At 39.4% G+C, this 17,308-nt stretch overlaps 1 protein-coding gene across 1 annotated transcript; it reads left to right on the top strand.

The window, feature by feature from the left end:
• The first annotated feature begins 11,391 nt into the window (after positions 1-11,391).
• Positions 11,392-17,052, top strand: LOC129831104 (relaxin-3 receptor 1-like). Its single transcript, XM_055894136.1, has 2 exons — positions 11,392-11,625; positions 13,250-17,052. Exon 2 carries the CDS (start codon positions 13,484-13,486, stop codon positions 14,741-14,743), a length of 1,260 nt encoding a protein of 419 aa, XP_055750111.1. The 5' UTR covers positions 11,392-11,625; positions 13,250-13,483; the 3' UTR covers positions 14,744-17,052.
• The last annotated feature ends 256 nt before the right edge of the window (positions 17,053-17,308 follow it).

Genomic DNA, 17,308 nt, shown 5'->3' with positions numbered 1-17,308 from the left:
TGGATGTTGAGATGTGTCTGTTACTTGAACTTAGTGAAGCATTTATTTGGGCTGAAATTTCTGAGGCTGGTAATTCTAATGAACTTATCCTCTGTAGCAGTGGTGATTCTAGGTCTTCATTTCCTGTGGCGCTCCTCATGAGAGCCAGTTTCATCATAGCGCATGATGGTTTTTGCGACTGCACTTGAAGAAACTTTCAAAGTTCTTGAAATGTTCCGCATTAACTTTATGTCTTAAAATAATGATGGCCTGTCGTTTCTCTTTGCTAATTTGACCTGTTCTTTCCATAATATGGACTTGGTCTTTTACCAAATAGGTCTATCTTCTGCATACCACCTCTAACCTTGTCACAACACAACTGGTTGGCTCAAACGCATTAAGAAGGAAAGAAATTCCACAAATTAACTTTAAACAAGGCACACCTGTTAATTAAAATGCATTCCAGGTGACTACCGCATGAAGCTGGTTAAGAGAATGCCAAGAGTGTGCAAAGCTGTCATCAAGGCAAAGGCTGGCTACTTTAAAGAATCTCAAGTATAAAATATATTTTGATTTGTTTAAAACCTTTTTGTTTAGTACATGATTACGTATGTGTTATTTCATAGTTTTGATGTCTTCACTATTATTCTGCAATGTAGAAAATAGTACAAAAAAAGAAAAACCCTTGAATGAGTAGGTGTCCAAACTTTTGACTGGTACTGTATATCTCTGTAATGCCATTAACATATTTCTCTACAGCCTAATTGTTTCCTCCTTTTTCCTTATTCTATTCTTCTCTATCTCTACACGAGAGGAAATAGTAAATATGCACAGCCCTATGTTTCACAACAGAAGGACAACAGGTCTCGATTTCTATGTCATCTGGATACAATTACAACCTTAGGGAGCTGGGACATATGGACATTGTTTTACTTTTCCTATGTAAGTGTTTTCATGATATTAATTACTCACGTGGACATGTGTGGTGTTTGTTTCTTTGAAATGATATCCCAGTTAGATTTCTTTACATTGTGGACAATTCCTCTGGACCACTTTGCTTTTGTACGTATGGGTTCTCCTCTTCAAGATGGAAATAGGAGGTTTTTTACCTGCTTTGCCTCCATCAAAGTCTGGGACACACTGCCCCCTTGTGGCCATAGTATCAATCTGCACTAGGTAGGGGAGGAAGGATGTTTCCTCAAATGGTGCTCAGCTACGGAGCTGATGTCTGGCTGGGGATCAGGAATGATACAATTGTCATGAGCGACCTGTCCCAGTTGAATTGACTCCATTCTCTCACCTTGGACTCGTGCAGATGCCTGGACTCTAACCTTCAGGTCGTACTCACCTCCCCTTATCATCACAGAGGGGTGTGGCAGAACAATCGTCAGATGGTATTAATTAATGTCTCAATTATTGAATGGGTGTATCTGTTCTTTGTGTATACATGTATATATATATATATACACACACTACCGTTCAAAAGTTTGGGGTCATTCAGAAATGTCCTTGTTTTTGAAAGAAAAGCACATTCTTTTTCCATTAAAATAACATCAAATTGATCAGAAATACAGTGTAGAGATTGAAGAGTGACGAGGTGACTCTGGGATGCTGTCCTTCTAGGTGGAGTTCCTCTGTCCGGTGTCTGTGTTCTTTTGACCATCTTAATATTTTATTTTTATTGGCCAGTCTGAGATATGGATTTTTCTTTGCAACTCTGCCTAGAAGGCCAACATCCCGGAATCGCCTCTTCACTGTTGATGTTGAGACTGGTGTTTTGGGGGTACTATTTAATGAAGCTGCCAGTTGAGCACTTGTGAGGCGTCTGTTTCTCAAACTAGACACTCTAATGTACTTGTCCTCTTGCTCAGTTGTGCACCGGGGCCTCCCACTCTTTCTATTCTGGTTAGAGCCAGTTTGCGCTGTTCTGTGAAGGGAGTAGTACACTGCGTTGTACGAGATCTTCAGTTTCTTGGTAATTTCTCACATGAAATAGCCTTAATTTCTCAGAACAAGAATAGACTGACTAGTTTCAGAAGAATGTTCTTTGTTTCTGGCCATTTTGAGCCTGTAATCGAGCCCACTAATGCTGATGTTCCAGATACTAAACTAGTCTAAAGAAGGCCAATTTTATTGCAGACGAACAGTTTTCAGCTGTGCTGACATAATTGCAAAAGGGTTTTCTAATGATCAATTAGCCTTTTAAAATGATAAACTTGGATTTTTAACACAATGTGCCAATGGAACACAGGAGTGATGGTTGCTGATAATGGGCCTATGTACGCCTATTTAGATATTCCATAAAAAATCTGCCGTTTCCAACTACAATAGTAATTTACAACATTAACAATGTCTACACTGTATTTCTGATCAATTTTATGTTATTTTCATGGACAAAAAATTAGCTTTTCTTTCAAAAACAAGGACATTTCTAAGTGACCCCAAACTTTTGAACAGTAGTGTATATACTGAGTTGAATGTATATATACAAGAAAAGGGTACCATGTATATGGTGTGTGTGTGTGTGTGTGTGTGTGTGTGTGTGTGTGTGTGTGTGTGTGTGTGTGTGTGTGTGTGTGTGTGTGTGTGTGTGTGTGTGTGTGTGTGTGTGTGTGCGTGCGTGCGTGCGTGCGTGCGTGCGTGCGTGCGTGCGTGCGTGCGCGTGCGTGCGTGTGAAGAATTGTTCCTGAAGACAGAAAAGGGATAAAAATACACCTCAGAACAGCAAATGACGAGAGGGGGTACACAAGCATGGGTACACACAGGAGCAGATCCCATGTCCATGTCTTCTCATTTGAGCTGTGTATTGTCCTCTCTTGGTTCCCCCCACTTGAGGAAAAACAAATCTACGTTATTTCTTCCCCCATGCATGTATACACCACCCTGTTCGGCACAAAAAAAATACACATTTCAATCCTCACACACACGAAAGAACACCCTTTCACACAGACACACATGCCGAATCTAACTAAAGGAATCCCACAGAGATTTCTGTAAATGTTTTATCTTTCCCTTCTAGTCAAACTGTATGGCACTTTGAAATACTTTTATGTGTTGGTAATTTCTGTATATAAATTGGGGCAGTAGATATTACAGAATCTTGCTTGAAACGTTTTTTTTTTTCAATTTTTCTTTTCTCATGCTGTAGTTTTATTAAGGTGAATATATATTTACATTCAGAATTTTGTTGGTTTTATGAGTAGACCTTATTGGTAAGTTGATTTTGTAGTACATTTTTGAGATAGTTGGGGATTTAGGTAGACTGCACTTAAGATTATGCTTTTCATAGATACAGGTGCAATATATTGAGATGTGATACTGTGCCTCTGTTTGGATATCAGATTTTTTTTAAACAAAGCCACAACCCCTTCGGGGTCATTTCTCTTTTCACCTACAAAAGCCTCAGATCAACATCTTTTCACGTCTATAACCAAGTGGCCAACATACAAGTGAATAGCATGGAAATGTTTGCTGTAGCCACGAGGAATGAATTGCCATATATTGATTTAGCCAATATAGAAATGTTTTCTAAATCATTCTCAGCTGCTGTGCTACACCATCTCATGTGTAAGACTCCTAGACACGAGTAGATTGTCACACCAATCAACTGAACCCTTAACCTATCCTATTGAAACTACCTATCTATTAGTTACAATGAGTGACATATGATATAATGCCTTTTCTCTTAGCCATTCCTGTAATCGATTCCTGTGTTTTGCCTTCCCTTTGATGCTATCCTTATTGATGGGGACTTTCCCCTTTTTACTTCCCTTAAAGTTAGCCATGCCCCTTGACAAGCCATAACCCCTCGACACCCCCTCCTATTGTCAAACTTGTAATGGACATTAGGGAACGTCACAGGCATTTGTATGCAGATATTAATATGTGTGCATACTGTAGATCAGGGGTGTAAAACTCATTCCATGGAGGGCCTAGTGTCTGATGGTTTTTGGTTTTTCCTTTCAATTAAAACCTAGGTAACCAGGTGAGGGGAGTTCCTTACTAATCATTGACCTTTTAATTCATCAATCAATCCTCAAGGGAGGAGCGAAAACCAGCAGACACTCGACGCGCCGTGGAATTAGTTTGACACGTGCTGTCGATCAATGAAAAATATATTTATCAACATGTTATGAAGATATGATTGTTAATAGTCCCATGATAGTAATGATTATTGTAATTATTATGATGATTCTTGTAATTATTATTACTATTACAATGATTTTATTGATATTTACTCAAATATTCAACGACAGTTGATTTTATGTGAATAAGGGTGAGGTTTATATTTCTGGAGATTTAAATAAGCGAACAAATTAATAAATAGATATATCCCTATCCTCCCACATGTGTTGTGTGTTCTGTCAATTACAGTGCAGTATCTAACCTAACTACAGAGTGTTGTGATTTTGTTTAATGGAAGCCCACCCTCCCCAAAGAGACTACTATAGATGGGACGAATTGATCAAAGTTAACAAGGGGAATGCTATGTTTGCTGAAGGAGGGTTAGGGGGGTCCACAGGCATGCTCATATTAACATTTAGAACAGTGGCTATAACCAAAGCATGGATTGCAGTTTCTCCCTGTCCGTAGACTGCTTTCAAGGTAAGGAAACACCATAGAGATAAATAGAGGACTAGATGGATATTTAAGCAACAAGGCCTGAGGGGGTGTGGTATATGGCCAATATAGCATGGCTAAGGCACGACGCAATGTTCTTAGGCACGACGCAACGCGCCTGGACACAGGCCTTTGCCGTGGTATATTGGCCACATACCACAAACCCCCGAGGTGCCTTATTGCTATTACAAACTGGTTACCAACGTAATTAAAGCAGTAAAAATACATGTTTTGTCATGGTATATGGTCTGATATACCACTGCTGTCAGCCAGTCAGCATTCAGGGCTCGCATCACCCAGTTTATAAACCTGTTTTAGCATGGACATTGCCACAAAGGGATTCCACCATTTTAACTTACTCAACTGGGTGGGGATTCCAATTGATCAGCCAATTATCAGAGCATTGTCTTCAAATTGGGTTGCCTATGGTTTCTAAATGGCTTTAAGCTATATTACCGCCATCTGGTGGCCACATTTGGTTCAGGACTCCAGCACTAAAGGTGGCCGTAAATCACCAAAATAAACCTATATGTTTTTTACAAACACAAAATAAGAAAATTACTTTAAAATGGAGATAGCCTCAAAGGCGCTGCCCCTGCTGCCAGAGATGCCATAGTGGCACAGATACAAAGATGAGTCTTCTATCTATCCCTATGCGAAACACACATATACATATATAATTAGAATAAACTATCCCTGTAAAATAGGTCTGGAAGAGAATCCTGGGTAGCTCTCCAGGAGGGTTCATCGCCCCGATCGATGTTTCCCAAATGCTGGGTGTTTGAAAATGTGGATTTTGTGCCTACAAAAATGTATATTGGGAAGAAGTGAAATAATAAATGTATAGAGAATAATTAATGCTAACACAAGCACACTAACTACCTTTAATTTTAGTGAATTGTAAGCAATGAAAATTGTTCCACTGACTTACATCAACTATTGTGAGCATTTGGGCCTATTTTAATGATCGTTTATTGAGAGATGTAAAATACATCACAAAAACGTTTTGTTGTTTTGAAGTCTAATTCCCTGTAATTCTGCATAGTATAACATGACTCATGACATCTTTTGGGTAGCCTATTTCATCATAATATATATAGGGTAAGTACATTTGGTAAACAATTTTACCAAATATATAATATTGCTCATTACAGTATTAGAACCATCATCCATTTACAGAAAGTGAATACTGTAGCTCAGTTGATGTGTTAGATTTGAGTACTTGACTTTAGAGGGTCATTGCTCAGCCATTGAATGTCATAGAATTTAACCAAAGAATTCTCCATGTACAGTGCCTTCGGGAAGTATTCAGACCTTTTGACTTTTTCCACATTTTGTTAGGTTACTGCCTTACTCTAAAATGGATTAAATGAATAAAAAAATCATCAGCAATCTACACACAATAGCCTATAATGACAAAGCGAAACAGGTTTATAGAATTTTTGCAAATGTATTCATCATAAAAAATAGAAATACCTTATTTACAGAAGTATTCAGACCTTTTGCTATGAGACTTGAAATTGAGCTCAAGTACATTCTCTTCCCATTGATCATCCTTGAGATGTTTCTACAACATGTGGTAAATTCAATTGATTGGACATGATTTGGAAAGGCACACACCTGTCTAAATACACAGTTGACAGTGCATGTCAGAGCGAAAACCAAGCCATGAGGTCGAAGGAATTGTCCATAGAGCTCCGAGACAGGATTGTGTCGAGGCACAGATCTGGGGAAGGATACCAACACATTTCTGCAGCATTGAAGGTGCCCAAGAACACAGTGGCCTCCATCATTCTTAAGTGGAAGAAGTTTGGAGCCACTAAGACTCTTCCTAGAGCTGGCCGCCCGGCCAAACTGGGCAATCAGGGGAGAAAGTCATTGGTCAGGAAGGTGAACAAGGATGGTCACTCTGACAGAGCTCTAGAGTTCCCCTGTGGAGATGGGAGAACCTTCCAGAAGGTACAACTGACTAGGTATCCCCCTTTCCTTTCCCTTCTGCACTACTTTGATCCTGGCAACCTCAACCTGCCTTTTCTCACAGGACACCTCTGATCTCCAACACTATGGGTACCCCTACAGTTTACACACAGAACTCCTTCCACCGATACTACGAATTCATTTGTTTCATGTTCTCCTGCACACTTCTCACATCTAGGAATCTCCCTCCTACACACTGCTGCCACATCACCATAAGCTTGACACATAAAACCCTGTAATGGCTTCAGGACGAAAGCTCCCGTGGATAACTGACACGTCCTAACTTTATCTGGTAAAAACTCTTCATCAAACCTTAGAAGTACAGAAAGTGCTTTCGGCCCCAGGTCCGAGTTTGGGAAACGCTGGTATAGAGGCAGATATGCTCTCCTTAAGGAAGGGGGTAATGTACCGACCTTAACCCAACACCTATCGACCTCGTCAAAAGGCTCGGATCTCTTGGCGTAAAGGTTTGAGTCCTGGTCGGGGCTACCACCGAATTTGCTACAATATACAGTGTGCGAGCATGTTTAATGTACCCGCTGGCAGAAAAAAAGGACATGTGAGCCGATATACTGTAAATCCTCCAAGACACTGTGTGGGTAAGTCAAAAGACAGTAACAACAGCGACCGCTAGCCGTCTCTCGAGGCTATGAGTCCGCACAAGCGTAGAGAAGCATATAGTGCCTCTTCTTCACACAGAGATTGTAGGCTATTTGTAGGATTATAAAATAATATGTACATCACAAAACAGAGCTGAGAAATTAGAATATTTATATAAATGTGCCAAAATATCCATATCATCTAACCTCAAGCAGGCAGCCAAAATGATTTTCCTTTTTCCTTTCTATTTTCTATAGGTTATTTTTTAAATACTTGCTTGCAGGGAAATGCAGGCTATGCATTCATTCAGAGGAAGATGGTGACTGTTTCTTCTACGAAGATAAGTAGCAAAGCATCCATGACAGGAATCTGGACTTTGGTCAAGTCTGTAGGGTCAACACACGTCACGTGTTTGTTCATCGGTAGGCCTAATCAACGGGTAAACATGCAGAGAAAATGTTTGTTTTGTTCTGCTACCTAACAACAGGGAGAGCTGGCTTAAAGGTCCACTGAAGCCATTTTTATCTCAATATCAAATCATTTCTGGGTAATATTTAAGTACCTTACTATGATTCTTTTCAATTTAAATTGTAAAAAAAAAGAAACAAAAATAGCTTCTTAGCAAAAAGTAATTTCTCAAGCAAGAATTTTGCTAGGACTCTCTGGGAGTGGTTTGAGTGTGGAGGGGGAAACTGAAAAGTGCTGTTATTGGCGGAGAGGTTTGGAACTCTCTTTATTAATGAATTTACCGCATGGTGATATCAACATGGAAGGCCAAAACTTCCTCCCACTTAAAACATAAATTATTTCAGGTGGTCTATTCAAAAAAGCTCTTACACTTTTCATTTTCCCAATTTCACAGTATTATTGAAAATATATATAAAACACAGGAAATCAATTTTTTGACTGCACTGGGCCTTTAATGCAGAGAGATAAGATAATCAGTGTTAGTCCCTTGGTCTCATTCTTCCACCTTTTTGGCCTCATCTTCCGCCTTTTCCACAGCTAATGTAATCAACTCATTCATTACTGATGACCTTTCCAATATCAACAGTGCACTCAGCAATAAAGAGCCCATTCTTGAGAAATCTAATTTAGAGAACATCATCACTAATTAGAAAAAAATTTATGAAAATAGATAACCTCGTGTCTATTTATAATGTGTCATACCTTGGTCAATATCGAATCTAAATATACATGGGTAAATATAGATAGGCTAATTTAGCCTCCCATTGAATCAACGTTATTTCCACGTCATTTAAATGACGGTGAATCAACATGAAATAGACCTTGAGTTGACGTCCGTGCCAAGTGGGCTGTATTTTGTATTTTTTTTATTTAGTATGGATCCCTATTAGTTCCTTCCAAGGCAGCAGCAACTCTTCCTGGGGTCCAGCAAAATTAAGGCAGTCATACAATTTTAAAAACATTACAATACACTCATAACATATTTCACAACACATTAAGTGTGTGCCCTCAAGCCCCTACTCTACTACCACATATCTACAACACAAGAGCCATGTGTATGTGTGTGTATAGTGCGTATGTTATTGTGTGTTTGTATGCATGTGTCTGTGCCTATGTTTGTGTATTTTTATCTGTATTGTAAATCTATTTTTACTGCTTGCATGAATTACTTGATGTGGAATAGAGTTCCATGTAGTCGTGATTCGATGTAGTACTTTGCACCTCCCATTGTCTGTTCTGGACTTGGGGACTGTGAAGAGATCTCTGGTAGCATGTCTTGTGGGGTATAAATGGGTGTCTGAGCTGTGTGCCAGTATTTCAGACAGACTGCTCGGTGCATTCAACACGTCAATACCTCTCATAAATACAAGCAGTGATGAAGTCAATCTCTCATCCACTTTGAGAAAGGAGAGATTGACATGCATATGATTAATGTTAGCTCTCTGTGTACATCTAAGGGCCAGCCGTGCTGCCCTGTTCTGAAGTCCCTCTTTGTGGCACCTGACCACATGGCTGAACCTGCCTTGTTGATAGTGCTGTGAAGAAGGCAGAACAGTGCTTTATTATGGACAGACTTCTTCCCATCTTAGTTACTGTTGTTTCAATATGTTTTGACCATGACAGTTTACAATCCAGGGTTACTCCAAGCAGTTTAGTCACCTCAACATGCTCAATTTCCACATTATTCATTACAAGATGTAATTGAGGTTTAGGGTTTAGTGATTGATTTGTGCCAAATAAGATGCTTTTAAGGTTTTGAAATATTTAGAACCAACTTATTCCTTGCCACCCATTCTGAAACTAACAGCAGTTCTTTTTTGTTGCAGTCATTTCAGTCGCTGTAGTAGCTGACATGTATAGTGTTGAGTCATCCGCATACATAGGCACAGTGGCTTTACTCAAAGCCAGAGGCATGACGTTAGTAAAGATTTTAAGACAGCTGCCCTGGGGAATTCCTGTTTCTACCTGGATTATGTCGGATAGACGTCCATTAAAGAACACCCTCTGTGTTCTGTTAGACAGGTAACTCTTTATCCACAATATAGCAGGAGATGTAAAGCCATAACACATACGTTTTTCCAGCAGCAGACTATGATCGATAATGTCAAAAGACGCACTGAAGTCTAACAAAACAGCCCGCACAATCTTTTTATCGTCAATTTCTCTCAGCCAATCATCAATCATTTGTGAGAATGCTGTGCTTGTTGAATGTTCTTCTCTATAAGTGTTGCTGAATGTCTGTTGGCAGTTTGTTTACTGTGAAATAGCATTGTATCTGGTCCCCAACATTTTTTTGCCAGAAGTTTACTAAGGGTTGGTAACAGGCTGATTGGTTGGCTATTTGAGCCAGTAAAAGGGGCTTTACTATTCTTAGGTAGGGGAATGACTTTTGCTTCCCTACAGGTCTGAGGGCACACACTTTCTAGTAGGCTTAAATTGAAGATATGGCAAATAAGAGTGGCAATATCGTCCGCTATTATCCTCAGTCATTTTCCATCCAAGTTGTCAGACCCCAGTGCCTTGTCATTGTTGATAGACAACAATAATTGTTTCACCTCTTCCACACTCACTTTACGGAATTCAAAATTACAATGCTTGTCTTTCATAATTTGGTCAGATATACTTGGATGTATAGTGTCAGCGTTTGTTGCTGGCATGTCATGCCTAAATTTGCTAATCTTGCCAATGAAGAAATCATGAAAGAAGTTGGCAATATCAGTGGGTTTTGTGATGATTGAGCCATCTGATTCAATGAATGATGGAGCGGAGTTTGCCTTTTTGCCCAAAATGTCATTTAGGTGTTCCAAAGCTTTTTGCTATCATTCTTTATGTCATTTATCTTTGTTTCACGGTGTAGTTTCTTCATCTTTTGATTCAGATTAGTCACATGATTTCTCAATTTGCAGTATGTTTGCCAATATGTAGTCATTTTCTTAATTGGTGCATGCTTATTAGTAACTGGGATAAGCAATTTCATAAATGTGTCAAGTGTAGTGTCTAGTTGCTTCTCATTACACACCAAGAAACCAACAACTACTATTTACACCACTGACATAGGAATCACTGGCAAACATATTTTATGACCTCTTATACACAGCTGTGGCTGTAGGCCTTTATGAAACTGAGAAAATCAGGCATAGTCTAGTTTCTAGGCTATATCCTATAATATATAAAGCAATTAAAATGCTGATTTCCTCCAGACATAGACCTTGCCTCGACCTTGCCTACATGAATGAAAAGGTACACAACTTCTTTAGTTTAAATCCGATATTGTTTTAACCAATTCTGTGCACACACAGCACTAGTCAGCCGATCAAATAGGCTACATGTTCTAGCAAAACCTTTGTTTCGTTAAAGATTCACTAGGCCTCGGCTACTGTGCCATCACACCTTTCCCTTTTATATTCTTTCCCAAGCCTATCCTTTTCGTTTGAACTGTGTAAAAACACGACCTTGTTGATATCGTGCAAGTTTTGATAAGGTCAACAGGTGGTATGTTTTCATTTTATTTGGCTGTTGGGTCAATTGGCTGTTGGGTCAATTTAATAACCACAATTTGTCGCCTTCATTCCAGTCCATTATTTAAAAAATGTAGTTGCCATATTAAACGCAACGTTAACACAGTGCAGACAAATTGCATATTGTTATATAATCCTTTCAATGCGTAATGTATTCACTTATTGAACGTCATTCAGATAGGCGATTTCTAGTTTACAAAACAAGCGTCCCCAACAGGGAAGTGTTTCGTAGCAGGGGATAGTGTGAACTCAGCAACGGCAAAGGGAAGGGACAGATTCAAAGTTACTGTCAAGTCTGCGTGATGTTCATCTGTTCAGAACTGTTACACTGCTAAATTCATACACGGTTGAGTCAGATGGTCTTTCCAGGTTGTGCTGTGGTCTCCAGGAGCGGATCCGTGGAACATTGCCATCATCGGAGCAACGGAAGCCCACTAAACGGATTATCTTCCATTCAAGTCAGGTGAGAGCTCATCTGTAATGTTAGCCCGACTTTTACATTCACGTCCGATATGTAATTACTGTCAGCATTCCATTGCACAGAGCACGCATTTGACTGTGTTTCAATTCTGAAAAGGGATACTTGTTCCCTCGAATCACGTATACTACTTGATTTAGTTAAACGGCACGCTTGATCACAAGTTATCTAGTCTGATATTGACTGTCACGTTTGAACAAGGGCTAACGTAGGCGGCAGGTAATAACCAAAAGGTCGCTGGTTTGAATACCCGAGCCGACAAGGTGAAAAATGTGCCCATTCCACTGCTATCCGGTATATGTGACAATAAAACATCTATGTTTTTGTAAGTGAGCTGTTTTCCCAATTATATTTTGTTGATCACAGTTCGGAGAATATGATATGATTGGAAAAAAAATCGTATTAAATATGATGTATTTTATCCATCTAAAACATGCATGGCCTGGACATTCTTCTTAGAAATGTTTTGTTTGTTGAAATATAATGAATTGTATTTACAGTTCAAGTAGGCTGCACGAAGTTTACAATGTTTCAGCCTCAGTCTACTTATTTTCCATTGATACAAACTATAAACATGTGAGATTATAGATATGCATTGCGCATTATTCGTATTATTAAATTATAACGTTACCCGATTGTACTTGTTATTTTGTTATAATGGATGGTGTTGAAAAAAATACAAATGTTATCCACAATGTACATTGTGCTATTAGTTAACCCGTTACTGCATGATGTTTCCATGTGGCACACACCATTACCTCTTTGCTCCTCCTGCCTACACCACACGTGATTCTGATTAAAAACGTGTACATTTGTCATTCCGTGAAAGATTGGCCATTTTTGCAAGGTTTAGTTAAGAATGGTTATTCTTCATTTTAATCAACTTTTCATGAATACATTTCATAGTAAAGTTACTTTTTTAATGAGACCACATGTCAACAGGGTGCAATAATGATAGTAAACGTATAAAATCCATAAGGTAAATGTGTGATTAAATTAGGATATTAAAGGATGATATTACTTTATACAACACTCTAAAAAGGAAAGTAAGGAATCAGTGACTAGGCCGTTAGAGTTAGGTACCTTATTTATCGACTATCTAACTCTATCAAAACAGTGACGCAGTGCATTAGCTACATTGATTAATCTACACATTTAATAGATCTGTAAAATATAAGAATAAGAAATGCCATGCTGAAGTAATCTTTCATTGTATAGCCACTGCTATTGACTGCTGTTTTTGATTATTTAAATTACTATATAACAAATTATAAATGCCTCAAGAGCTAATTTCAACTATAACCCATCATAACCTAAAATATAAGGTTGTTTTACTCCATAGTTTGTAAACAATGTTTAGCTTAAATATTGCCCTTGCCATACACACACACAATAGCTCCATCTATGATTCAGCTTTATGGCAAGGTGAGGCTGCCATTTTGTTGTTTTTCAAATTAATTTTCAAATTAATCTTATGAATGTTATTTTAATTTTAACAATGAAATGATAAAACAAATATTGCTTTGATGTGTGACACCCTTTTGTTTAATCAGATGAGAAATATCCCTTAAGGTGAGTAAAATAATATGCATATCTCCTTTTCTTGCAGTGAATGAAGGACAATCAATGAATGCACAAAGATTCATTTCTCATTGTACCAACCAGGAATGACCTGTCTTGTACTATAGTTTCATATACAATTGGAACGTCAGTCGATGGAAACAGAAAGACCCTCAACTTGAACGGACTAAAACTCCTGCCATCCGAAAGCTTCTCCTACACAACCACCATTTAGGATTGTCTCAACTGTTCTTTTGGTTGTTTTCACCTGGCCACATCCAAAATGTCTGAGGCTGACTTCCATAGACATGAGCTGTTTAACACGACCCTGTGCAGATATCGTGAGGACCCGTCCTGTAACCATTCCCACCTGAACTTCCATGACACCAGCATGGTATACGATCTGGACTTCCCTGGCGATGGCTCCCCCTGGCTGCGCATCATCATCTCTGTGGTTTACTGCACCGTGGCCATCATCGGACTGCTGGGCAACCTCCTGGTGCTGCACCTTCTCTGCTCCACCCGGACCATCTTCAAGAGTACCATCAACTTCTTTGTGTTCAACCTGGCCCTGGCTGACTTGCTGCTCTCCCTGGTGCTGTCGTTCTGGGCAGTAGACATCGCCCTGGACTACAGCTGGCCTTTTGGTTTGACCATGTGCAAGGCCGTGTCCCTCCTGACAGGACTCAACGTCTACGCCAGTTGCTTCTTCCTGACCGCCATGAGCTTGACCCGCTACTGTTCGGTGGCTACAGCGCTCAAGCCCACTGCACCACTCGGCCGCAAGCTTTGTGATTCCCGGGTGACCACCGCACTTATATGGGCCGGGGCACTGGTGTTTGCTTTACCGCGAGCCCTGTTCGCCGATCTCAACAGAGTAGGCATGTCCAGTGACACTGCATGCCTGCTCAGATTCCCTAAAGGTACGAATTGGCTGGCTGTCAACCACCTCCTGAGGCTTCTGTTTGGCTTTCTGTTGCCCTACTTCATCATGATCCTCTCCTACCTACTCATGCTGCGATTCCTCTGCCGGCACAAGCTGAATGGGGTCAACCCACGGCGACAGGCTCATGTCTCCAAATCCGTGGCAGTTGTGGTGCTTTCCTTCTGTACCTGCTGGTTCCCGTATAATGTGCTAACTCTCTGGAGTTCCCTGATCCAACTGGACCTCACAGAAATCAGTCCCTCCTACTACTTTGTCCAGACCTTCCTCTTCCCCCTGGCAAACTGCCTGGCCTTTACAAGTAGCTGCCTCAACCCTGTCATCTACTGCCTCATTCGCAGGGAGTACCGCAAGGCCCTGCGTAGCCTGGTCTTGAAGTCAAGTCTGGCAATTGCTTCCAAGGACTGCCTCTCGGCAGTCAAGTCCAATGAGGGCCAGAACCGCGACGGGCAGCTGGGCATCCCGCTCAACAACATGGAGAGCCAAACGGCCCAGTCTTACACCAAGAGGTCAGCACTGCCTTCTACCACTCTATCGCTGGCTCCCAGTCCCAAGAGCCTCTGTCCTCTCAATGAGCTCACCTGGGGAGGATATCACTGACCCTCAGACATATATTAATTAGAAGCTTCAATTCAGTTAAAGTTTGTTGGGTTTTTTGCATGGGTATGTCCCCCACACGACAAACCTTTTTTTCCTTTACCAAAGACACAAAGTTGTCTATATTATGATGAAACAAATGTCTTGTTTCCTTTTGTATGCATATACAAGGCAAGGATGTGGATTTTTGTGGACATCATCAGGACATTCCTTCTCATTGGCTTTAAAATTATGCCATAGTGTTTTTCTTAAATTCTACTTAATTATGCAAGGTTAAAAAAAATCTAATCAGGACACAAGTTATCAACATGTTACTGCATCTTATTTTGAGATGGAATGTAAAATAAATTCTTAAGACAAAAAATTTGAGCCCAGCTCAGAATGTTTGTTGCACATGAAGTCTTAAATACTTATCATTGTTTAGACAACATCTTAGCCAACATTTACCAGAAATAGTGGGACAGGAAACACAATAATGTTGAAGTAAAGACCCCTGCTGTCACGGCATTCAGAGGAAGAAGGTGAGGACCAAGGTGCAGCGTGATACGTGTTCATATTATTTATTCGAAACTGAACACTAAATACAAAATGACAAAAGGAATAACCGAAACAGTTCTGACAGGTGATACAAACACTAAACAGAAAATAACCACCCACAACTAACAGTGGGAAAACAGGCTACCTAAGAATGGTTCTCAATAAGAGACAACGATAGACAGCTGCCTCTGATTGGGAACCATACCAAGCCAAAACATAGAAATACAAAACCTAGACATACAAACATAGAATGCCCACCCACATCACACCCTGACCAAACAAAAATAGAAACATACAAAGCAATCTACGGTCAGGGAGTGACACCTGCCAACTAATATCAACACTTATATTTCGTTTTGCAGAAAATATTTGCCTTCTGTAAGTTTTAAGAAACATTGCCTTGTGCCTTGTCATTCCTTCACCAAGAACCCACATATCTTCAATACATTTTCAAACTTCTCTCCCTCATGAGGAGGGAGGATAATAAAAGTTCACAGAAGTAACAAGTAAAGGTAGACCTACCAATTAGCTATAGTATTTTTACTGAAATCAAGTTTGTTGAGTGATTAATACACATAATTCTGTTACCAAATCAGTATGTGGTCTTGTTTGGGGGCGGAGCTCATTGCAATAATAGCCAGTGTGTAGAATAATACCCAAATATGCAAAATAAGTACAGTATATGCATTTTATGCATGTCTATATAGTACAGATCAGGGACCCATAATGTAATTCTGTTACCGTAATTTCGTTACCAGATGTAAATCCATTTCACTTACTGTGGTTAAATGCCATAGCTGACACCCCATTATTTCTGCAGACATCTTTGAATCTTCATTCGGAGCAGATAATTAAGTTTTTGGAAAACGTGGTCGCATAAACTGAAGGAGATTTTAGCGTAATTCTGTCATCAAACTTTGCATCTGCACATTTCTTCTAGTAAATGTGTTTTTGTGACATTTTCTATGTACATTTTTCAAAGTAGTCCTTGTGCATAGAGTTGTATGGTTTGTTAAACTTTGAAATCAATGGTTTTTGTTTGGCATATATTTTAAAGTGAAAGATATGAGTCAAAGCGTAATTCCGTTACTGTGGCATTACCCAATAGCATTATTTCTAACCATGCTAATTTGTATGTCCTCATCACAGACAAGTGTATTCAAATTATCCTGCATCTTCTGGTCTCCCCAAGAGGTATAACAAAAATAACAGGGACAAACATTGTTGGGAAGAAACTGTTTTTAGTGACACAATGTCTTGTAAGATTTCAAATAAACTCAAAGATGACTGAGATATAATTTTGAGACAAAACTGTTGGGAACCAGTTGTATAATGTACTCAATAAACCACTTCAGCTGAACTGAATTAACCAGTGGCGTATCTCCAAGTTACAGATGCAAGGTAAAATTATGTTGTACAAATGCCTATGTTGTCAGTCTGCTATTGGTCACAGAATAATGTAACTTTGGTTGGGAATGTTATGCATCCAACTGGGCACAGATGCTGTATCAATTCCATGTCTAATGTTGTTTCATTGAAATGACGTAGAAACAATGGTGATTCAACCAGTGGGATTGAGCTTCAAATGATTGTTTTGCTTTAGCATTGCTAATGTTTAACATACTTTTATTGGGATAGGTTCTCACATTTCATATAGTTGTTGATAAATAATGCATTATTGATGATGGTTGTCAGTTTTTTGGTGAAGCGCTATTGTTGCATCTGATAAAGATTGTTACATATTGTATATTTGTATATAGTACTGTTTGTGCTTCCTCAAGGTAGTCTTTCATCTGTAAAGTTTTTCTCTGCCAATAAACATGATTTATTCAGTTCTTTTGATTGGAACTTTTCTTTGCCGTCAGCACTGATTTTACTGATGTGAAACTGCAGGTTTCTGGTAAAACGATTTAGGCAGCCAAAACATAATTTCCTGTCGATATTCACATTATGCCAACTGTTGAAGACAAATGTCTTCCCAACAAACCAAGAACGTTCCCAGGACATAAGCTAACGTCCCAGTATAGCAGG

The sequence above is a fragment of the Salvelinus fontinalis genome, chromosome 32 (assembly GCF_029448725.1).
Source record: "Salvelinus fontinalis isolate EN_2023a chromosome 32, ASM2944872v1, whole genome shotgun sequence".
Lineage (NCBI taxonomy): Eukaryota > Metazoa > Chordata > Actinopteri > Salmoniformes > Salmonidae > Salvelinus > Salvelinus fontinalis.
Note: the sequence above shows the minus strand (reverse complement) of the source record. Positions and strands in the feature narration are given on the sequence as shown.